Raw genomic sequence first — 23,728 nt, forward strand, 5'->3', positions numbered from 1 at the left:
GCAGGGCCAGGTCTGGCCCACCTTGCACCTGCCCACAGCCAGAAGCTGGCATCCTCACTGCCTGGGGGTCCCTTGTTCTCCGGGATTCCTGGCCCTGGAGCCGGCTTGACTGGGGACACCATTCCAGAGCTGGGGCCAATTTCTGACCCCATCTGACTGCTTTCCTCCTAGCAGACGTCGTAGGCAGTGGTGACAGCCAGGCACAGCCTCCATAGAGGGGCCTTTGTGTTTTTTTTTTCCGATTCCTTAATAAAAACACCAAGAAAAAAAAAGCAAGCAAGCATAACTTCTAGGTTGAGAGGAACTTCTCACAGACATTGCAAACCTCACACATTCTCTTTCCTCCGTGCAACACCTAGATTGTCTTCTGAGAAAGATCACAGATCTTGGTGAAACCTGCCTAAGAAAAAGCGAAAGGATTCTTTTCTACCTGTTTCCCACGGGAAAGGGGGAGACCATTGCAGGTACTGGTAGAGGGTCTTCGGCGCTCTCCTGACTGGTCCCCGTCACGGAGATGGGGGCTAAGAGTCGCGATGACTGTGGACACAGAGCTTCTCTCCGGGGCTCCTTCAGCACAGGGAGCTGGTCCCACAGGCCTGGAGACTCGAGGATATTTTCAGGTTCCTCGGGAGACGTTAGAAATGATCAGGGGTAGGAGGACTGGTACTCGGGGAGCTCCGAGAGGAGCTCTGTCCCCCACAAAGGGTCCTCTACTTTTTATTTTATATTTTGTTCTAAATTTTATTTATTTTCTTAAGTAGGTATCATGTTCCCAGAAAACGAAGATCAACGTGCCCAAAAGATCATTCAGGAAGATTCCTCCCCTTCCTCCCCACCCTGGGTCTCCCAGCTCCCCTCCCTGAAGGAAAAACACTGCTACCAGTCTCTAGAAATCTTTTCTAGAGCAACTTAGTGCATGGACACGCTAGTTCACAGACCTGCCCACACATATACCCTCGCACACACACACACACTTAGCCTTATGCACGCACACACACACCATCTTCACAAATGCATACACTCACACACCCACACCCTTCTCCCACACATAGGTGTACCCTCCCACCCAGCACATGCTCACGACGCGTGTGCTCACGCCTACTCTCCATCACACCTTCGCATGCACCCTTATGGACGTACATGTGCGCATACGTGCACACACTCGCATAGGCTGGCTCTCATGCACATCGGCACCCCCCACACACTTGCACACCCCTTTTCACATTCACACACTCACATTTGCCCCCTCTGTACGGGTCATGGCACATCACACGCTTCATTCTGAATTTGGCTTTGGTTCGCTCCACCGTGTGCCTTGGGGACTGTTCCGTGTTGGGAGCAGAAAGCTGCCCGCTTCCGTTTTGTCTTTGGCTGCGCTGCATTCCGCCCTGTGGATGGTCCTTGATTGACTTACCAGTCGTGCTCTGCTGATGCACGTTTTGCAGCCGCTTCCAGTCTTGGCACACACGTTTCCTACGTGGGCACGCTTCTCTCTGCAGGACGAGCCTGAGACATACCCCTGCTGGGTCATGGGCCGGAGCTGTTGCTGGATGTCATCAAACCGCCCCCCAGGGAGGCTGTGCCACTTGGAGCACCCACTCCCTTCAAAACCATGCTGATTACAAACCTTTGGAAACTTCAAACACGTTACTCCCCGTGTTCTTTTTAATTTGTATCTTCTGGAATCTTCTTTGTATTAATAAGAATTGGAAACTTTGAGACTTTTTTTTCCTTCCTTCCCTGCATCTTGACACATCCTGTATGCCAGGTGATTTCTAGACTCTGGAGCTGTCCAAATGAGTCACATATAGTTCCTGCTGCCGGAGGCTCCTAGTGTAGACATGTAAACAGCCATGACACAAGAGGCAATTGCCTGTGTGTGCATAGAAGCCGCCCTGGCTAGGTGGGGGAGCAGAGAAGGACTGGCTTTAAATTGGGGAGCTGAGTCAGTCTGGGACGAGTAAGCTGGGAATGGAATGACCAACTTTCTCCCAGCCTTAGCACAGGAGGTCCATGTCCTGAAACCCCTTCAGGCCCACACAGAGTGGGACAGCTAGTTCCCCTGGAGCAGTCCTGACGAGGAAGCAGAATAAAGAATGACTTTCTTTCTTTCAAGATTTTATCTATTTATTTGAGAGAGAGAGAGAGAGCACAAGCAGGGGGAGAGGGAGAGGGAGAGGGAGAAGCAGGCTCCCCCGCAGGGCAGGAAGCCCCTCACAGGACTCAATCCCAGGACCCCAGGACCATGACCTGGGCGGCAGGCAGATGCTTAATGACTGAGCCACCCTGGCACCCCAGGAATGACTTTCTATGTGAAAGGCATGGTTTGCACAAGACGTGAGCTGCTTGGGGTACTGGGTGTTGGAGGGGCCGGTGAACCACCCGCTCACAGGAGAACACGAAAGAACATGCATATCAGATCTGGAGCCTGGGAGGCCGGCAAAGTGACTGGCAAAGCAGGATCAGGGAGGGTGGTGGCTTATGAGGCTGGGGGAGGTGTTGAGGAAGAGGAAGTCAGAAGACCCCATATGTGCTTGCCCTGTGGTGCCTTCAAAAGTGGGGTCCCCCAGGCAGTTGAGCTGCGGAGCCTGTGCCCTGCAAGCTGAGGGTGCGGGGAGGTTGGTTTGCAGTGAGCGCTGTGAAGATGCGTTGGGAGTGGCAGTGGGGGTGGGAGCGGGGAAAGGAGAGGCAGTTAGAGGGACCAGCGTTCGATGCACCTGGCGGTTTGGTGCTGGGAAGGGAGGAGGCCAGCTCAGGAAGCAGGCTAGTCCAACCCCCCAGGAGTCCTCCGTGGGCTCTGTCTGGCCCTGGCCATTAGAGAAGCTTCTGGATTCCTCTTCGGAATACCTCTGAGAATCTGATGGATATGCTCCATCGGACACACCCCAGTTCTATTCCTGGCTCGGTCACATTCTGTCACATGACCCCTGAGCCTCAGTTTCCTTGCCTGCAAATGGAGAGGAAGGGGCTGGCTCTGCGGAGAGCAGGAGGGGCTGTGTGCATGGCTGAGGGGGGAGCTGCCCGACCAGGGCCGGAGGGAAGGTTCAGAGATGGAGGCGGAGCTGCTCCTGCGGGGCTTCGAGGCCAAGATGAAGAGTCCAGTTCTGATCGGGAAGGCCCTGGGAACTACTGGAGGCTTCATAGGGCCAGCTGCCAAGAGGTGGCCTGACTGGGCTTTGGGCAAGATCATCCCGGCTGCTGAGTGGAGAACGGGCTGGAGGGGTCAGGAGTGGAAATGGGGGTGGGAGGCAGTCAGATGGCTTCTGTGGACCTGGCTCAGGGGCAGGTGAGGGCCGCTGGGACCGGGTTGAGGGCAGAACAGAGCCACCTGCCCCCCACCTGCTCGGCCTGCCCACTCAGCCCTCACCTGGCTTCGACACCTAGCTCAGGCACCTGGGGCACCTTTGCTGTCAGTCGGGGTGAAGCCCACTGACAGCTGAGGCGAGCACCTCCAACCCCCAGCCCTTCCCTTCTTGCTCCTGTTACAGTTCAGTGTGGTTTGTCTGGGACGTGGGGAGCAGGGCCTTCAGCTGCCAGCTAGGGCTTCACATCCTCTGGTGCATTCTTGTAGGAGAGGGGGAGAGGGAGGAGGGAGAGAGGGGGGAAGAGGAGAGGGTAAGGGGGAGATGGAGAGAGGGGAGACAGGGAGAGGGAGAGGGAGGGGGGAGAGGAGGGCAAGGAGACAGACCCACCCACACAGAGGAGGCACAAAAGGGGTCTTAGCCCAGGGAGTAGGACGGAATCCCTCCCACCGTACCTCGCTGGCGGGTCACGTGGCCCCACCGGCCTCCCAGGGAGGCTGAGAGGTAGACCCCAGCAGATGCCCAGGAGTTGGGGCCCGATGGGTGACGGGGATGCCCCCACCTCTCTCTACCACCATGTGCCCACCCCTGCATGCTCCTACAGCCATCAGATTCCAGCTGGAAGATGCGGACAACAGGGTTGACACTCTCGCGTGGCCGCCCCTGCCGCTCCACCTCAGGGTTCCCGGCCTGAGTCCCAAGGCAAGAGTGCAACCCCCTGGGCCTGGGTGGGGGCTGCTTCAAGCTGCCTCGGCAGGCGGAGGCCACACGTGGATGCACTGCGCCCCTTCCTGCCGGGCCCGTGGCTGGTGAGAGCCACCCCCTTCTGCCCCTGGGCCTGGGCCAGTGGGCTCAGGCTCCTCCACCTTGCTCTTGGGGCATCTGGGCTGCTCAGTAGATGTTTGCCCATTGGATGGGGAATGAGAGAAGAGAAGAAGGATGGAGGAGGACCGTGGCAGAAAGGCTGTGCAGGGCAGGCCAAGGCCACCCCCACGGCCAGGCTGCTGGCAGTGGCTGCTTATCGCAAGCTGGGTCTGTGACTTCTCACTTTGCCTGGGGATATATTTTTTCTTTATATATTTTTAAATACAGTTTTTTTTTTTTTTTAAAGATTTGTTTATTAGTGAGAAAAAGAGCATGAGCAGGGGGAGCAGCAGAGGGAGAAGGAGAAGCAGGCTCCCCACTGAGCAGGGAGCCTGATGCAGGGCTCGACCCCAGGACCCCAGGATCATGACCCAAGCTGAAGGCAGGTGTCCAACCAATTGAACCACCCAGGTGCCCTTTTTTAAAAGTTTTAACTGAAGTCATTTTGGGGGCAGGAAATATGTTCAGGTGGTACCGATGAATCTACAGTGAAAACATCTTCCTACCCCTTCCTGGCCTGGCTTTCCTTCCTGGGAGAACCAACATTCCCAGTTTCTTGAGAAGCTTCCAGAAACACTTTAGGCTTGATAAATCTCGGCTATTCTTTTCATCTTCGCTGTGGTTGTGTTTATTACCCACTCCTGCAGCCGGAAAGCCTTGCTCTAGGGAGAGGAGAGGTGGGGTTATTGTGAGTCCACTCGGCGCAGGGACGGTTAGAGCCCTAGGGACACACATCCCGCAGAACCATCCTGCCTCCTACTGCGGGGTGCACATTGCGTGGGAAGGGAGAGTCTGCACGCAGGCTCTAAAGAAGGCCTCGCTCTTCCCAGGGATGCAGCCCTCTTGCTTCTGCTTCTACTCAGAAGGGAGCCCACTGACTCTCCTCTCAGGGCCCGCAGCGCTGCCCCTTAACTCCATGTGGACAGGAGGTTCTTTGGACCTGGGCTCTGACTCGCCTCCTGCCTGCCCCATCCCCTTCTTCTAAAGAGAGAGCAGCTTATGAGAACACCTGCGCCCCCCCACCCCGCGCCCCCTCCCCCGCCACAGAAGCAGGGTCATTAAAGTCAGGAGAAAGAGAACGCAGAGCTTCTTCTTCTTCTGGTTGCTTCTTCTGGATAGAAACTCCTGGGCCCCTGGGCCTGGGACACTGTGCATGACACTTTCTAAAGAGCGACCCACAAGGTCTCATCATTTGAAAAAAAAGTCCTGAGCAGCGGTGGGTGGGGATGGAAGGATTAGGGAGCCATGACTTGAAAGGAAAAGGAAGGTTCTAGAACGTTCAATAAAATGGCCATTGAATTATTTGCAACCCCTTGGAACATGGTCCCCCTCTGAATGCAAAACTAAGCAAGGGGCTCCCTGAAGGCTGAGCTCTCTGCAGGTCTCAGAGAGGTGGGTGGGATGGGAGTGAGCAGCACGGAGACACCTAAAAGGTCGTGTTTGTGTAGGGCCCGGGTGTTAGTGGGTGAGTGTGTGTGTGCGCGACTGGATCAAGGTGTCAGAGTGGCCTGTGTGAGATGGGCTGGGTGGTGTAGGAGGGGAAAGAAGGCGCTGAACCCCCCTAGGCTTCTATATGCAGCAAGGTGCCTATTTGAGAGTGATGGGGGGGTGTGCATGTGGGCGCGGGCGTGTGCGTGTGTGCGTGTGCGTGTGCTGTCAAGACACCCACGGTGCCCCACCTCCCCCAGTGGAGGAGGGAGATCTTTATCTGGCCCCTAGGTGCTTCAGGAGTTTCAGAGTTTCTCACCAGCCTGTCTCCCCGTCCCCACCCCAGGCCTTGCCCCCTCCATCCTCTGCACAGGAAGTGGGCTGGCCCTGGGGTTTTAGTGTTTGCCGGCCTCCTCAGCCAGCTGCTACCTGGGCTGCCGGAGTGGAGGAGTCGGCGCAGGGCCCCAGGGAGATGGCTGCGGACCCAGCAGTGGAGAGATCCCAAAAGAGCGCGCTGCGGTCCCATGTCTCAGCCAGGTGACTTTGCCCTCACCCCTGCCCCTGTCTGGTTTCCGGGTACCTGGGGGCTCCCTCTTGGCCCTGCCATCAGCCCCTGGGCTGGAAGTGGTCATGGGACACTGCTGAGCTCTCACTTAGAGGCCCCAGGAGGTTCGGCCTGAACCCCCATCTCCCGACTCTCTCATCCCCAGCCCTATCTTGAAATCCCTCAAGGATGAAGTGGTCCTGATCTCATGGCTTTTGCCTTCTTGAGAAAAAAGCTGGCCCCTAGTTCTGGGCTATTCCTCCTTCCCAGCCCAACCCTGGGGAGGCTGGGGGCTGCTCTGGGATGAGGGGGACTCCCAACCCAAAAGCGGTGAGGAAAGAGATAGGACGGGGAGGGGGGAGGCCAGCTAAGCCCCAGAGGGCAGTGGGATGAGGGGTGGGGGGACACGCAAGCCCCCACCCGGCGGCTGTGGATGGCAGGGAAGCACCCCTCTGTAAAGTGCTCCTTGGGAGGCTGTGGGGTGGGAAAGGGGTGAGGGGGTCCTCTGAGACCTAGCCCTGAAATGGGGTTTCCTCCTCTTTGAGAGCCATGTGAGAGGGCAGGTCTGTAGGGTCTCCAGGCCCCACTGGAGGGGATGGGACTCCATTCCTGGGGCTGTCCTCTCTCCTGGGGGAATGAGGCCTCCCGCCCTGAACTGTTTTCGGAGCACCTCACAGATGGGGTGGCTGAGGGGCAGAGCCACCCCCTGGGGTCCCCTTCCTTACCCCACAGCTGGGGAGATGCTCCTGGAGGTAAACAACATGCCCCCCACCCCTGTGTGTGGGGTGACCAGGAGGACGAGGGGAGATGGTGCCCATCAAGGCCAGCGGTCTGCATGCCGGCCTCCTGCCTCTGGTCCCCCCGAACCCCTCTGGGGCACCCCACGGCCCACAGCATCAGCCCCGCGGTGGCAGTGGCGGGAAGTCAGGCGGTACTGACCCAGTTCAGCCCCCGCTCTGCCCCACTCTGGCCTGGGCGACAGGCTTACCAGCCTCGGCTCCTCCTCATCTGAGAAAAGGAGTCATAATGGTACCCACTCCCAGGGCCGCTGTGGGGACTAAGTGAGCTGCTCTCTGTGGGGCGCTAGGGACCCAGGCACAGAGTGAGAGGCGAGTATTAGTCACCACCCCCGTCATCACCCCTGTCACCATCGTCATCCTCATTGTCATTATCATCTCCTCACTTGAAATCAGATGACGGGCTTTGAGTCCAGCTCTCTGGGCAGTGCTGAGCTCAGTCTTGGCATCTATGAAAGGGGGGTGATGACAGCCACCTTCCAGGGTTGCGGTGAGGACCTAATGAGTCAGTGAGCGCGGCTCTGCCGCTGTGAAAGGGCAGGCTGCGTGGGTGTGCGTGAGAACCCGGGCCCCGCCGTGCTTGCACCCAGAGGTCCTGCTCCTTCTCCCTGAGGCTGGGCCCGTGGCCTTGAGCAGGACCCCTAACCTCCCTGAGCTTCCTCAGTTCCTCGCTCTGCTGGGGTGGGGGGCGCAGCCCCGTGTGGGCTGGGGGCCCTCCCTGCCCCCACCAGCTCTGGCACAGCCCGTTCTCTCCTCTCCCTGCGCCCTCTGCAATCCTGATGTACATCGCGGCACCTTTCTGCTGTGAGCGGCAGGGAACTTATTCTAGACGATGCTTCTGCTCTAGCCGGCTCGGCTCACGTCTGCGGGGGCTGTGGTTTCGCCTTGACCTTCCTGTGCTCTTGCATGCCTTTGCCCCAACCCTCCTACCCATCCTGAGGCTCGATACCAAGTCCCGTCCTGGGCATGGGGTTGCGGTGCTCGCTGGTGCTGACCCGAGGTGACACCCTGCAGGAGATTGTTGGTGCCCATGCTAGAGGGCCATGACTGAGTGAGTGGGGGGGGTCCCTTGGGGGTCCCAACCCTGTGCCCTGTGCTGTGGAAAGAGGCAATCAACCCCGCACCCTGTACTCCCGCTGGGGAGCTCACCCTCCTGTGGGGATGGTGGTCCAGGCAAAGAGCCGAGAGGTACCTCCCTGGGCTCCTTCTCGAACCCCAGCCAGACCCCTGACAGTTGGCCTGCGCCCTTGCTGGGCCCTGACTCCTCAACTCCAGGACAGGGAGGCTATGGGCCTTCTTCTGAGGCCAGTGCCTGGGACAGGGTCTGGGCAGAGCCAGAGGGTGTGAGGGAACGTGTCCTGGGGGCGAGCGAGCAGCAGATGAAATCCTAGCCCTGCCTCTTCTGGGCACCTGACCTTGGCGGGTTAGGAGCCTCAGTTTCCTCATCTGTGTAAAGGGGACAATAAAAGCACCCGCCCCTCCCCAAGCTGCTGGGGAGAGAAGATGATGTAGTGTGTGTAAAGTGCTGGGCACAGTGTGAGTGCTCCGTACACCCCAAGAAGTTGGCCGTGAGGTAATCAGTACACATGGACTGACCATGTCAACCGTCTCGGTGGGCGGGAAGGTGCAGTCGGAGAAGCTACAGGAGCCCCTGCCTGGGCTCTGGGCGGTCTGCTCTGGCTCACATCCCACATCTGCTTCTTTTTTTTTTTTTTTTTAATTTTTGTTTATTTATGATAGTCACAGAGAGAGAGAGAGGCAGAGACATAGGCAGAGGGAGAAGCAAGCTCCATGCACCGGGAACCCGATGTGGGATTCGATCCCAGGTCTCCAGGATCGCGTCCTGGGCCAAAGGCAGGCGCTAAACCGCTGCGCCACCCAGGGATCCCCCACATCTGCTTCTTATCAGCTGTGTGGCCTTGGCCAGTTACAGCACTGTGCCTCAGTTTCCCCGCCTGAAAATGCAGATAATAAGAGTATCTCCAATGGATGTGCTTCTTGCTTCATTTAAAGAGTTTAAGACAGCCTGGCATCTAGGAGCCTCCTGATGCCACTTTCAGGGGTGACTAGGGAGCAGCAGGGCCAAGAGGAGGCAAGCCCTAATCCTGGCTCTGTGCTGACTACCCCACGTAGACTAGAACAAATCTTTCCTTTCCCTGGGCTTCAGTTTCCTCGGCTTTTGAACAAGGGGTTGGGCTCGCTCAGGGAGAGCGAGTGTGTGACAGTGTCTGACAGAGTGTGGGTCCCCGAATCCCCGAAGGGAGGGAGTATGCGTGGGCCCGAGGGGCCAGCAGGTGCAAAACGCCGAGGCTGGCTGGTGCTGCTGGGTGGAGAGCAGACTGGGGCACCCTGAGAGGGGCAGGGACCTGGAGCAGGTGTTCACTTGTGCTTTCTTCCCCTCTTCCCCCCTCTAGGGCTCCCTTCCCCGGCTCCCACCCGTGGATATGATGGCAGCTCCTGCTCTGTCCTCCTGTCTGCCCCTCCTTGTCCTCTTCCTGCCCCTGGCCATCCTTCAGGCATCCTCAGTGGTGAATGGTGAGGACCCCGGCACCTGGACAGCTGTGCTTTCTCTTGGCAGGTGGACAAACCCCTGTCAGATCCCTTTCAGGACCCCTGCTTCTGGGCAGAGGCCCATCAACTGGGGCAGGAGGCTGGGGAGGGAGGAGGCGAGGGCAATGGGACCAGAGATCAGGTGCACCACTTTCCCCCTTGGCCCATCTGTCCTGTCCCTGCTGCACCCCTGTGTCTCCTCCAGCCAAAGGAAGACCCTGGCTTTTCATGCCTGCCCTGCCTCGGCCTGCCTGAGGGACCTTGCAGGCGCTGGGCTCAGTGTTGTCCTCTCTGAAATGGATCCACTGAGTTCTTTGCTGCCCACCAGGGCTGCCCACCTCCTCATCTGGCAGGCACAGGATGCAGGGAGCAGGGAGCAGGGAGCTGGGTGGTGGGCGGGCCCCGGAGGTCCCTAGGTACCCCCCAGCCAGCAACTCATGCCTCGTCTTGTCAGCAGACACTTCCAAGCTCACATGCTTCTACAACTCAAAAGCCAACATCTCCTGCATCTGGAGCTGGGATGGGGACCTTCAGGCCACATCCTGCAAGATCCATGCTCAGCCAGATAGACGGTAAGTGTGGGGGGATGACCAGCAAAGCTGCAGCGTCTCAGGATGGGGGGCTCTAATCACTGACGTTTAGACTCTTAGAATTCTTTCTAATAGACTCCAAGATGCTGCACTTGAGAATTTGGATTGATAGGACCCACGGACTCTGGTATCACAGAAGACTGGAAAACACAGGAGTTAGAAGTTTAGACTCCTGGAACCAGGGCGGGAGGGAGGACTGGGGGTCCAGGCTTTGGTGGAGGGGCCGGGGTAGTTTGGGGGACACTGGGCTGTGAGACTCCTGGGCCATAGTTAGACTCGACATTAGAAGCACGCAGGGGGAAGAAAGAGGGCTCCCCAAGCTTTTTGAGAGACTCCTAGGGCAGCTGTGGGGACAGGGGCCTGGGGCATGGTTGGGATTCAGGAATAGGGTTGCTGTGATCCAAATGTGGCAACAGCAAAGGTGGCTTGCAGTTTGGCTGTGGTCTTGGGTGGGTGGTGATTCCACAGGGTTCCAAAGGCTTCATCCAGCCTCATGGGAAGACTGGAGGGCTTTAGATGGGGAGGCCAACATGTCCTGGACTGCTTGTTTCTAGAAGATCACTGTGGCTACTGCGGGGCCAGGCTGGGCAGGGTAGAAAGAGGCGCTGGTGATGGGAAGTGGAGCAGGTGGGGAATGGGTTCCTCTCCCGAGGTCGGCATAGAGCCCGGCACAGGCTGGCCTTGCTGCAGCGGGGGCCATCCCGAGGGCCAGCTCTGGGGGTCCCTCCTTTTGTCCTAAGGAGTTTCTTTTGCCTTGACAGGCCTTGGAACAAATCCTGTGAGCTGCTCCCTATGCGACCGGCATTCTGGGCCTGTTACCTGATCCTCGGATCCCCAGATGTGAGTAGTGGGAGCTGAGAAGAGAGCCCAGGGTGCAGAGGGGTGTCCTTCCAGGGGCAGAGCTGGGGCCCAGTGAGCCCAGTGGCTTTGGCTCTGGGCTGCAGCACAGGGGGCTGCCCCGGGGGCAAGAGAGGTGGGAGGAAGAAGAGCAGCGTCCAAAGGCCAGAGCTCAGACTGATGGTGTGGAGGAGGGTATCTGTGGTGCAAGGGGCTCGGCCATTCGGCCTCTTCTCCCCCATCTCCCCCATGCTTTGTGGGTCCTGTGACACTTCTGTACTCCTCATCAGGTTGGGGAGCGCCCACCAATAACACCCTCCTCAGACTCTTCCAAGGTCTTGGCAAGTGCAGGGCAGTGTGGGCTTAAAAGCATGGATCCTGGAGCTGGCCTGGGTGCCAGCCCTGGCTCCATTGTCACAGAAGCCTGGTGACACTGGGCAAGTGCTGAGTCCCAGGCTTCCCTTCTCGAAATGGCAATAACGATGGCACCTGTGTCATAGTGTTCTGTGGGTTAAAGCACCTGACGTGCCACCCACCACAGAGCATGCACTTGATTTTATAGCCTGTGGATCCCTATGACTTTGTGGGTGGGCACCAGCGCTATCCTCTTCTTCCCAATGAGGAAACAGGCCCAGAGAGGCGCTGCCAGTGGTGGGCAGAGCTGGGATTGAACCCTCTAGATGGGTGTGCAGCCGTGTCCATGCGGGTGGGCAGCACATCACCATCTGTCACGCCCTGCTTGGCAGCGGGGATGCCCACACCACAAGTTCCAGCCATCATCAGCTCATACCCATTTGTAAGTGGCAGGAGGACGTGGAGATGGGCTCACATGGCGGGGCTGATTCAGGCGCAGCCTCTGGAACCAGTCCCTGCGAGGTCTGCAGGGGGTCTGGCTTCAGGACCTGTCCCCACCGATTCCTAGCTGTGTGACCTCAGGCACATCCCTAGCCACTCTGAGCTTCAGTCTTCTCAGCTCCAGGGTGAGAAGAGTGACAGTGTCTGTCTCGTAGGGTGTTGAGGGAATTAAATGAGACAACATGTGACCAGCACGCAGAAGTGCCTGGCATGGAGGACAAAGCATTCCTGGCACCTCTATGATCTGTGACCTTAGCAAGACCTACCATTACTATCTGGAAGCATCAGCCCCCCGCACCGCCAGCAGCTGAGGGAGGCAGGGGCAGGCCCCCAGCAGCGGGGAGATGGGAACTGCACCCAGCTCAGGTTCAAGGTTTGCTCATGGTGGGCCCCGCGGTGGCCCAGACGGACTGTGCCTGGGCTCCCGGACCTGAGAACGCCGCCCCCTGTGAGCCGTAGGCTGCTCCCTCGGCCGCCCTGGGTCAGGCGTCACGGCCCCGGCCTGCAGTCTCCGTAGGGCAGTGGCTGCAGAGGCCTGGGTTTGAATCCGGACTCCTCTGCTGACCGGATGCGTGACTTTGAGTTTCTCCCCTGCCGTAGGAGGACGGATGGCTCGAAGAATCAGCCAGACAAGTGTCTGGGGCACCCGAGCAGTGCCTGCCCACAGGGGATGCTCAACACCTGACCATTTCCTTCCCCAAAAGTCAGGGTTGGGGGTGTGGGGGAGGGGAAGCGTTCACCCTCAAAGCTGGTGCACAGGTAGTTTTCTCGGGGGCTCATCCGGCTCGCACGCCTTTGCGCTGGGGGGCTCCCTCCCTCCCACGGCAGCTCACTTCACCCCAGGCCCCGGGAACATTCAGCTGTCTGTCTCTGTAAGTGAAGTTTCAGCGGCAGGTGCCATCAGCCATGCGCAGTCTCCCGCGGGTTGTGTCCGGCTGCTTTCACAGGAGGCAACGACTTGTGACCGAGACCGTTTGACCTGCAAAGCTAGAAATATTTACTCTCTGCATCCCCTCACAGGAAAACTTGGGCGACCCCGCCTTGGCGGGTGGGGCTGGTCGAGGGGCTCCACTTTTGCTTCGGTCTTGGCCTCCCCCGGCCTCCCCACCCTCCATCCCTACCTCATCCCTCCCTTGCAGGCTCAGAGTCTGACCTCGGCGGACGTTGTCGGCATGAGCGTGATGTGCCACGAAGGGGAGAGGTGGAGGATACTGATGACCCAGGACTTCAAGCCCTTTGAGAACCGTGAGTGAGGAATTGGGCAGGGGTGGGGGGGTTGGGGGGGACCGGAGCGGGCTGGGAGCCTCCTGCCCTGCCTTGCCCTCTGGGATCCTCCCTGTCCTGGTCTCTCTCTGTACCCACGTGTGACCTCTGGCTGTCCGCTGCCCTCGGAATGTAGTCCTGGCTCCTTACCCTGGCACTCAAGGCTCGGGAGCTGGCCCTGGCTTCCCAATCTAGCATTCCTGCTCTCGTGGCCTATATTGCTGCCACAACCAAAGGCCGGCTCCCTGAATTCAGCTTGCCCAACCATGCCTCTGAGCCCTTGTACTTGCCGGTGCCACAGCCGGGAAGGCTCTTCCCGCCAGGAAAGTTGGTACTCACCCTTCAAGGCTCAGGGAAGAGTCTCCTCCTCCAGGAAGCCTTCCCAGACTCTCCCGGTCCCTTGTACTTCCTCCTTCAGGGTATTTATCTTCTTTCAGGGTTCTCACTGCCTGATTATGGCTACAGCACGTTTCCCTTACTGGGCTGTGAGCTCCGTGAGGGCAGAGTGTCTGTCATCCCTATGTCTCTACTCAAAGTAGCCAGCACCAGGCCTTCACGGGGCTGTGCTCTGGGAGGGTTTTCTGAGTGACTGGGTGCCCAGCTCCACCCCCAGGCCGTGGAGGCCATCTCTCAGGAAGACAGGGCAAGACCTAGGCAGGGCTTTCAATGCAGCCCTGCCCTAACTGAATGGGATCTGCCCAGCAGATCATTTTTGCCCAGCGAGAATGGGGAAAATCGGTGAAGACCCGGGTTGTAGTAAGGAGTCTGTGAGCCAGACACAGAAGCTGCTTAGCACACGCTCAGTAGACATTTACTTAGTGTTATTTGTCTAGTTCTACAGAGTTCCAGAATTCTAAAAACTTAGGTCTGTTTAATGTCAGGATCATAAAATCTTATAATCCCATAAGATCACTGAAATTCAATTAAATTACATGAGATGATCCATGTTAAAGCTCTCAGATCCATTCTGGATGCAGAGAACAGCTGCCTTGTTTTGTTTTGTTTTGTTTTTTGTTTTTTCTTTCTTTTTAAATACAGCAGATACTTAATCTAGGACGTGCCAGGTAGTGTTCCAGGCACCAAGGTTACAAAAGAACACAGTCCCTGCCCTCAGCGAGCTCACACTCTGGTGGAGGAGACAGAAAATGAAAAAAGAGCCCCAAATAGATGTTTGACATGTCAGGTGGTGCAAGTGCTGGGCAAGAAAATAAAATAGGTGTGTGTGTTGGAGGGGCAGGTAGAGAGCTGTGGATGGTGGGAGAAGGGTTCTGCAAGCAGGTGAGGATCCCTGGGGGAAGGGCACCTGGGAGGGAGAAAGAGCAGGTGCGAAGGTAGTGGTGGGAGCCCTTCTGAGCTTCATCCCCTTAGCATCGTGACCCAGCGTCCCCCAAGCTCGCTGTCCCTTCCTCTCTCCTGCCTCCAGTTCGCCTGATGGCTCCCAATGGCCTCCAAGTCGCTGACGTCGGGACCCACAAATGTAACATAACCTGGAAAGTCCCTCAGTCCTCCCACTACATCAAAAGATACCTGGAGTTTGAGGCTCGGAAGAGGTCCCCAGGCCACAGCTGGGAGGTGAGCGCTCCACCCGGCCCCCACCTGCCCCGGCCCCTCCCTCATGTCCTGGTCACCCTGTCCATCCTTCACTCCGCAAGGCCACAGCAGCCCCAGGCAGCCCCAGCCACTCCTCTGTACTGGCACCTCCAGCCTCCCCTCCTGGGATGTGCCCCCCCCCACAACCTGGGGGTCCTAGCTGGAGGGGGGGTGCCAGGCTGGCCCCGGGGCAGGATTTTACCTAGCCACGAGGCAGGTGATTGGCCTCGGAGATTTCAGGGGCCCCGGGAAGCCACCTCTCCAGTGTGGTCCACATCCCCCAGGGTCTCCCACTTCCCCAATCACTGTTCTCCCATATTTGCTCGCTCAACACTTACTGAATATTTACTACCCGCTGGGTGCTGACTGGGCGCTGGGTGCTGGGGAAGCGGGTGGAGGGCAAAACTGGGAGCTTCCTGCGTTCAGGAAGCCCACATGGAGGGGAGTGGGAGACGGTCTGCAGAGGCAGAGATTGGAGACTACGGGACATTGATACATGCTATCAAAGGAAATGAAATGGGATTGCACATTTGGGGGGGCCTGGGACAGGCTGCTTGGGACCCAGGGAGCCTTGTGAGATCTGAGGCTTAAGAAGGAGCCAACCCTGCACAGATCTGGGGGACGGTTTCCCAAGCAGAGGAGACAGATGCTGTCAAGACAAGATGCGCACCGTGTGTCTGAGGAATGAGGGGAAAAAAGCAAAAAGAGTGACCCAGTGGTGGGAGAGGTCTCTGGGAAAATGCTCTTTCTGGTTAGAGCGTAGCAGAGTTGGGAGCACGGAGACCAGCTCCTGCCTGAGCCTCGGGAAGGGCAGAGGGGAGAAGGGGAAGTGTCCAGAACTGGTTCCGCAGGTGGAACCAGCAGGTTGGCAGCTGGCTTTGGTGCCTGGGGGATGAGTGAGGGGCTCAGGATGCCCTTGTGGTTGGGGGCCCCAGCACTGAGTAGTCAGGGAGCCTATGTAGGATTGTGGAGGAGACTGGCTGGGGGAGGAGGGTGGCTGAGGGGGTGGGAGGAAGGTGCTACTGCTCACCTCCCAGTCACCCTGCCATGGGAAGGGAGGCGGCCACGGGGACCCCTCTGCTCTGACAGCTCCCCCCGCCCGTCTCTGCCCCAGGAGGCCTCCCTGATGGCCCTCAGGCAGAACCAGCAATGGATTTCCCTAGAGACACTCACTCCAGACACCCTGTATGAATTTCAAGTGCGGGTCAGGGCCCAGAGAGGCAGCCACAAGACTTGGAGCCCCTGGAGTCAGCCCCTGGCCTTCAGGACGAGGCCTGCAGGTACCAGTGGGCAGAAAGGGTGGGACGGAGCTCAGGTGGGAGGGGGTGGCTGGGGTGTGACCTGGGGCAGCTGGTGGGGGAGGCCTGAGGGTGGGGGGTACAGGGCTCACCTGCTATTGTTAGCTCACTCAATGTGACCCTGCAGGGGGAGCAGTGTGGTCAAGGGAGGGGGGGCTGTTCGCACCTGGAAGCCTCGGTTTTCTCATCTGTAAAAAGTGGGTACTGTGCTCCCTGGCAGGGCGACTGTGATGAGGCACACAATGCCCCCTTGTTGGCCTGACACATGGCTGGTCTGCTGGGCCAGCCGGGACCTGCGAAGGCCTTGCTTGGGTCAGCGGTCAGCCTGTGCTAACCCTTCTCCTTGCTTCTCCTCCCACCCCTGGGCAGCCCGAGGGAAGCAGTCTCTGCCCTTTCCTTGGTTCGGTCACATCATCATGGGCATCACCGGTGCCTTTGGCTTTATCATCTTGGTCTACTTATTGGTCAACTGCCAGTACATCGGGCCGTGGTAAGAGCCCTCCCTGCCTGCCCCTTCGTGCTCTCATCTGACACGCACGCACCCCCTGCCAGGCCAGGCTCTGGGCCCAGCCCCCTGCTCCGACACACAGTACTCCCTCGGCCTTCCCCCAAGTCCTCCCTGCCTAACGTCTGGCCTTTTCTGTCACCCATCCTCAAAGATGGAACCCCACAGAACCAGCCTGAGGGGAGCCGGGGAAGGAGAGCCCCATGGAAGCCCTGCCCAGAGCATTACTCTTGGGCATGGAGGATGTGTGTGTGTGGGCACGTGTGTGTATGTGTGTGGGCACGTGTCAGCTGTCGCTGTGTGTGTGTGTGTGTCCTCATGGATCTCTCTAGGTCCCGGCATTCATTTGTTTATTCCTTTATTTGTTGAGCCCCAGTTCAGTGCCAGGCCTGGCGCCGAGTGCTGGGAATACGGGGGCAAGCCACACGCATGTGGTTCCACCTTCATGGAGCTCACGGTCCCGTGGGAGAAGGAGGATGTCTATTAATCATACACAAATACAATGACACACCATAGTAGGATGGTAACGGAAGGTACCAGTGGACTGGAAGCAGACAACGGGGAGAGGAACCTTGGATGAGGGGTGGCTGGCAGAAGCATGCCCAAGGGAGTGACGATTCCCTGGAAATCTGGAGGACTAAGCAGGCAGGTGGAGGGGACGGGGAGTGCACCCCCAACAGAAGAAACAGGGTGTGCAAAGGCCCTACATGGGAAGGAGTAAAGAGCACGACAGCGGCTGAGGTGTGGCTGGAGACCAGAAGGGGGTGAGGAGAGGGCTGACCTGAGTCTGAACATCTAGGGGGGCAGCCAGGCTTTCTGGGGCCTTGAGGCCAGGACTGCATTTTGAGGCAGGTGCATACAGAGACCAAGGCACTCAGCTTGACAAGTGGAGCATGGGCTCGAATGCAGCCCCCCACTCACTCCACCCATAAAACCAGGTGCCCTTGGGCAGTGCACTGCCTGAACCACCATCCATGACAGCCTGGACTAGGAGACCCACAGTCCGGCCTGTCTCCTATCTCCCTCCTCCTGGTTCTCTCTAGCCCAGACACCTGGCTCTGTGTGGCCCCTGACCACTCTGGCTGCTGTGGTCCCCCACCCCACATCCTTCTCTAGCACAGCCCTCTGCTTTTTGTTTCCACAGAATGAATGGTCATGTTGCACAGGTGGTTCATGTTGGTCTCCTCGTTAGAATGTCAGCTCCTTGAGATCAGGGACCTTCTCTGTCTGCCATCCTTGTGTCCCCAGGACCCAGCCCAGTACCCCCCGTTACAGGGCATCCGCTTGATGCTGATCCAGCAGATGGCTGTGGACTGGCTCTGTGCCCTACCTTCAGGGCTGCGGGGAGCTGGCAGGACACCGGGGCCCCTTCCCGACTCATCCTCCTCCCCTCCCCCCTCCCCTGTTCAGGCTGAAGAAGGTTCTGAAGTGCCACATCCCAGACCCCTCGGAGTTCTTTTCCCAGCTGAAGTCAGAGCACGGAGGAGATTTCCAGGTAGGAGTCGGGACGGAGGGTGGGCAGAGGTGTGAGTGGGTGGTGGTGGCACAGGAGTCCACTGACACTTCTGTGTTTTTTTAAGATTTTTTAAATTTATTCAAGAGAGACCCAGAGAGGGAGGCAGAGACACAGGCAGAGGGAGAAGCAGGGTCCCTGCAGGGAGCCCAATGTGGGACTCGATCCCGGGACTCCAGGATCTCACCCTGAGCTGAAGGCAGACGCTCACCCCTGAGCCACCCAGGGGCCCCTGAGGTTTGCGCTTCGTGAAAGGAGACAGATCCTGGAGTGAGCGGCCCCTGGGCTGGGTGTGGGCCCGTTTGCCAGCTCTGGCCCCAGCCCTCTCTGGCTGAATGGTGCCCCCGGCTGGGCCAGGCTGCACGGGCTCTCGTCCGGCTCCGGCCCTCCTGGCTGTGTGGCCTTGGGCACGTTGTAGAACCTCTCTGTTCTGATTCCTCACTTGTCAAATGCGGAGGGAAATAGCGTTACTGGCGTGGGCTGAGCGCACCGCCCGGCACACGGTGAGGGCTCAAGGGGCCTGAGCGGGAGTCGCCGTCGCCAGGCTGGGCTGACCCAGAGGGACTTGCCAGCTCTCCCCGTCCCACCGTCTTCGCGGGCAGTGCTGTCTCCTGTCCTGCTGCAAAAATCGTCTAAACGAGCTCCATACCTTCTCCCCAGTGGTAACAAGTCCAAGCCACTTCTCATCAATCGAAGCAGATTCACTGGAAAAGCGCCGGCCCAGATAGTAGTAACACTCTGAACCCCACTTCAACCTCAGTCGTCTCGCTGCCCTGAGCCCACACTTGCTTCAGGAAGGAAGTGTTGAGGGGGAACGGGGTTGTGGTGGGCTGCTTCTAGCACCCTCCCCTCCCCAGGCTCTCTAGATGGGGCGGAGGATGAGGTAGGGGTGGAGGGAGGACGGGAGGAGTGCTGAGGGACTGGAAAGCCAGACTTGGGCCCGAGCTGTCAAGAGTTGGCTTTGGAGTCCTCTACTATGACTGATCAGGGCTCCTTCTGGAATTCTTTGGAAAGCTCCCAAGACTGGGGATGGCTCACCTATAGCTCTCTTGATGTGGGGGAATGTGTCTCCTTAGATTCTTCCTAAAGCCCTATAGGTGGTGAGCTCCCTGTCAACAGAGGCTTTCAAGCAAGCCTCGGCTGACTCTCTGTCAGAAGCAGAGCAGAAGGGATTCCTGGCTGGAGGCTGCATTAGATGCATCCTTGGTCCTCTTCTGGGGTGAAGTCTTTCTGATTTTATGGGACTAGGACATTTTGAAGGGGAGTGTGTTCCTTCCTGAGAGGTGCAAACCACTCCATGTTCCCATGGTCTCCATGCTTGCCCCAGACCAAGGGTGTGGGAGGGGCTATCCCAAGAAGCCCTGGGGGTACACAATGCGGTTGGGGGTCAGGGCGGCAAGGGGGACCCCATCCTCTCCTCTGCATCTGGGTGGGAGGCCTGCTCCTCTCTCCTACCCCAGGGCCTCTGGCTACCAGGCCACAAGGCCCACCGCCCTGCCCCAGGATGTGGGCGTATGCGTGCCAGTGTGTGAGTGGGAAGGGGGTCAGTATCTCCTTGCGCCCCCTCCCACCCCACTTCAGGGCATTGTGGACGGAGGCCCAGGCCCAGGCCCAGGAAGTTGCTGACCGCACACACCTCAGAGGGGGACTGGCAAGGCCCTGGCACACCAGGGGGGGTCACGGGCCTGGCCTCCCCGTTCCTGGCTGTGCCTCAGCACTGCTGCCCAGCCCTGCCCTCTGCCACGGCCCCTTCTAGGGCCAGACCGCCCACTGCCCCCACCCCTGACCTGCACCCTGTCCCTCTCTTCCCAGCCCACTGGGCACCAGAGTGTAGGAGCCATCGGGCCTGGTCCCTGTGCTCAGGGTCCCGCAGCCTAGGTGCTGAGGGCTCCCAGGACAAAGGGCTGTTGGGGTTCTCAGCCGCAACCCCTGCGATCCCCGTCACACCACCCTGACGGCCTGCTGTCCCTTGGGTAGCCTGCATTTCACCCCACAGTCTGCACTTCACCCCACAGCCTGCATTTCACCCCACAGCCTGCGCTTTGCCCCATATCCTACATCTCACCCCACACCCTGCACTTCACCCCACAGCCTGCATTTTACCCCACACCCTGCATTTTACCCCCACAGCTGCATTTTTACCCCATAGCCTGCATTTCACCCCACAACCTATGTTTCACCCCACAGCCTGTATTTCACCCATTTCACCTCACAGCCTGCACTTCACCCCACAGCCTGCGTTTCACCCCACAGCCTGCACTTCACCCCACAGCCACGTTTCACCCCACAGCCTGCATTTGTACCCCATTCCACCTTCATTCTCTTACTTGACATCTTCCTGCTGGCTCACAGTAGGGAAGTTAGGAAAGAGGTTGTGGGATTGAGGTCGAGAGAGACACAGTGGCCTGCCCGGGGTCACATAGTTAGCGAGGGCGAGGGCCAAAGCCGGAGCCCAGCTCTCCCTGCTCCAGACTCCGGAGCAACTGGCAAGTGCTCTGGTTGGTGCTCTCTTGTCTCCGCGGAGGGCGAGGGCGCTCGTGGCGGGTTGGGGCCACGGGCACGGGGTGGGAGAGGAGACTCGCAGGACCATCGGTCCCCACCGGAGATTTGTTCACGGCAGCCTGGGCCAGAGCTTGGCTGTGTGATCGGTGCCACGGCATGTCCCCCCTGGGCATCTGCGGAGGGAGCAAAACGTACCCCAGAGCCCTTTCTGTGCTGATTTGTACACTCGTGCCCGCCCCCGCCAGACGCATGAGGGTTCTCCCCCTGGCCTCTCCCCTCTGCGCCTAGAGCAGTGCAGGGCTCCCAGTAGGGGCTCAACCGACAGTTACTCCCGGAAACAACACCCCCCCCCTCCAGTAAGTGCGCTCCCGGGGCTGACCCAGAGCGTCCCCCAAGCCACTTAGTGGGTGGAGGGGTGGGACATGGTCAGGGAGGCCTGCCTGGAGGTAGCCGCCCAGAGTAGACTGTAGTTAGGAGTTGTTGCTGAGTCTGAGGGACGCATCCCGCTCACCTTCCGACCGCTCTTTCTCCTGGCAGAAGTGGCTCTCCTCGCCCTTCCCCTCGTCCTCCTTCAGCCCCAACACCCAGGCACCCGAGATCTCCCCGCTGGAGGTGCTGGACCGGGACGCCAAGGCCACACAGCTGCTTCTGCTGCAGCAGGAGAAGGTGCCCTCAGCCTCAACCGAGACTAGTGGCCACTCGCTCACCAGCTGCTTCACCAACCAGGGTTACTTCTTCTTCCACCTCCCTGATGCTCTGGAGATTGAGGCCTGCCAGGTGTACTTCACCTATGACCCCTGTGCAGAAGAGCCCCAGGAGGGCAGGCCTGGGGCGCCCGAGGGGTCTCTGCCCCCACCCCAGCTGCCTCTGCCAGGGGAGGACGATGCCTACTGCACCTTCCCCCCTGGGGATGACCTGCTGCTCTTCTCTCCCGGGCTCCTGGGTGGCCCGGGCTCCCCAGACACTGCCCTGGGGGGCGCTGGGGCTCGGGAAGAGAAGCTGCCCCCCTCTCTGCCAGAGGGAGTTCCCAGAGACTGGGCCCCCCAGCCCCTGAGGCCTCCCACCCCAGGAGTGCCTGACTCCATGGATATCCAGCCACCCCTGGAGCACGCACTGGGAGAAGCAAGAGAGGGGGTCTCAGCCCCTGGCCCCAGGGAGGGAGTGGGCTTCCCCTGGGCTACCCTTCCCGGTGGGGGCCAGCTCAGGGCCCCTACCTCCTGCCTGACTCTGAACCCCGATGCCTACCTGTCCCTCCAAGAGCTGCAGGATCAGGACCCAGCTCACTTGGTATAGAGGGACAACCATGCAGGTCGCATCCGGACGTCTCTGCCCAAGGGGCCCCCACCCAGCCCTTCACACTCCACTATTCACTTCCAAACCATAATTGCTGCTCGCTGGTCCTGTGGCCCAAGTCAAGAACTGCAGCAGGTGGGGGTGCTGTGACTCCCCCCTCCCCCTTCAAAGCCCCTCCCACGGCTTTTCCTCTGAGGCCCCATCCCTCCTCTCCAGCCCTGCAAGTACTCTTCAGGGAGCATTCTCGGGGGTTCTCCAGGGATCTTCACGGGGTCCTCCTCACTGGGGGCTTCCTGCCCCAGGCCCATCCTCTTTCACCCCTATCCACCGTAGCCAGAGTGCTCTCTCTGAACCACAACTATGGCTCTGCTGCCCCTTGTTTAAAACCCTGCCATGGCTCCCCCACTTCCCTCAGCACCACTTCTTGGCCGGGCTCTTGCCCCTCTGGCATCATGTTGGGACATTCTCCTCTGGAACCCTCCCAATGGTCCTACTGAGCCACCAGCAGCTCCCTCATGCACCCAATCTTTGCACACACTGCTCCTTGTACCTGCGGTGCCCCCTCCTCTCTCATCTAGGTGACACTCCCCTTACGTCTCAAGTGTCCTGCTTCCCTTAGAGGGAAACACTGCCTCCATTAACATGTCCCCGCTTCGAGATTCAGCGCTGGCAGGACAAGTTCTCAGGGTCACGGGATGGCTAGACAAAGAGGCCCTGTCACTTCACCCTTGGGATCTTTTGTGACCTCAGAATACTTAGCGACTGCATCCTTAACCACTGCAGCCCAAGTATGGACGCGAATGTCGGAAGGAAAGTGGGACACTGGCTCTGGACCTTTCCATAGCGGTTCCACAGATTCATAAGGCATGCTGCTGGAAAGCAAACCTCTCCTAGTGGCAGGTCTGATGCTGTCACAGGGGGTCTAGACTGCTGTTGGGGGGACCTCTTCTGCACCCTCTGCTGGAGGATCTCTTCAGCAGCTCAGGGGCTGGCACACCGCCTCCAGAAGGGCAACTCTGCTCACTGCACTTGACACAGTGCGCTTGGCACCCATCCTACTCCCTGGATGAATTAATGAACTATCTGGGGCCATAGTTGCTTGGACTCCCTGTGTACAGCTGCCTCCACACAGGGGACAGCATCCCCTTCTAAGGGCAAGACTCAGGCCGAGCCCCGTGCTCACTAGGTGCCAGCATGGCCATTCCAGCAAGAGGCTCATCCCCTTACGTGGCAATCCTCCCCCCAACACAAACATAGACACACGCAGCTGCCCCCTTCCTCCTGGGTGCTCCCCACCACCTCTCCATTTCCCTTGCCATCGTCCCTGGCACAGATCACCCCTGGGAGGCCTGTCACACCCTCCTCCCAGACCAGGCACCCGAGGCGCCCATACTTATAGGCCCTGCTCCTACCTGGTTGGGCGCCCGATGCAAGCCCACCCATCAGCTGACAGGCAGCCTACAGGCCGGCTTAGAACAGAAGCTCTGCCCAATCAGAGAGGCCCGGCCTGAAGTGGCCGATCAGATTGCTCTCAGTCTTGGGGCTGAGTTCAGGGAAGGAGGGAGGGTCCTGGGAGCAGGTGCTCGAGGAGAAGGTGCTCAGAGAAGCCTGGGGTGGAGGCCTTCAGCCCTGTTAGCAGAGGGGCATCGGGCCCTGCTACAGAGACTCCTCCTGCCACTGGGGCTACGGACTGTTCACTCAAGATTCTTGTTTTCCTTATGTCTGAAATAAACTCCCCTTTCCTGAGGTTGTCTGGGTCTTGGATCCTTCCCACCACAGAGCTTAATTACCTGGGCATCTCACTTCCCATCTCCTGCCATTCGATGCCATGTGTGCTGGGCCACCAAGCTCCTCAGTCCTGGCCTGAGCATCAGACCCCAAGCTCCGTGCCCGGGGAAACTGAAACCTCCCTGCGGGTCAGTTTCCACTTTGAAGAGTTCTTGGGGCAGTTACATTTCTCAAGCCTTGGTCATTTGTGTTAGACATATTGTCAATGA

General features: G+C 58.9%; 1 protein-coding gene and 1 long non-coding RNA gene across 4 annotated transcripts; one reads left to right on the forward strand and one right to left on the reverse strand.

Moving 5' to 3' along the window:
- Positions 1-5,959: 5,959 nt before the first annotated feature.
- IL2RB (interleukin 2 receptor subunit beta) lies at positions 5,960-23,477 on the forward strand. Of its 3 annotated transcripts, none has more exons than XM_072844081.1 (10): positions 5,960-6,131; positions 9,350-9,470; positions 9,940-10,057; positions 10,837-10,915; positions 12,907-13,012; positions 14,454-14,602; positions 15,735-15,900; positions 16,288-16,408; positions 17,834-17,918; positions 20,976-23,477. In XM_072844081.1, exons 2-10 carry the CDS (start codon positions 9,380-9,382, stop codon positions 21,729-21,731), a joined length of 1,671 nt encoding a protein of 556 aa, XP_072700182.1. In that variant the 5' UTR covers positions 5,960-6,131; positions 9,350-9,379; the 3' UTR covers positions 21,732-23,477. The 3 variants fall into 3 exon arrangements, with proteins under 3 accessions (XP_072700182.1, XP_072700183.1, XP_072700184.1); XM_072844082.1 differs by having other exon boundaries at positions 5,966-6,131; positions 9,943-10,057; XM_072844083.1 differs by lacking the exon at positions 5,960-6,131 and having other exon boundaries at positions 9,453-9,513; positions 9,943-10,057.
- Positions 8,681-15,959, reverse strand: LOC140642891 (uncharacterized). Its single transcript, XR_012039277.1, has 3 exons — positions 15,794-15,959; positions 13,370-15,119; positions 8,681-12,746 (listed from the first exon to the last, which is right to left on the reverse strand). It is a non-coding gene; the product is annotated as an uncharacterized lncRNA (long non-coding RNA).
- Positions 23,478-23,728: the final 251 nt, after the last annotated feature.

This window comes from Canis lupus, chromosome 11 (genome assembly GCF_048164855.1).
Source record: "Canis lupus baileyi chromosome 11, mCanLup2.hap1, whole genome shotgun sequence".
NCBI classification, from domain to species: Eukaryota; Metazoa; Chordata; class Mammalia; order Carnivora; family Canidae; genus Canis; species Canis lupus.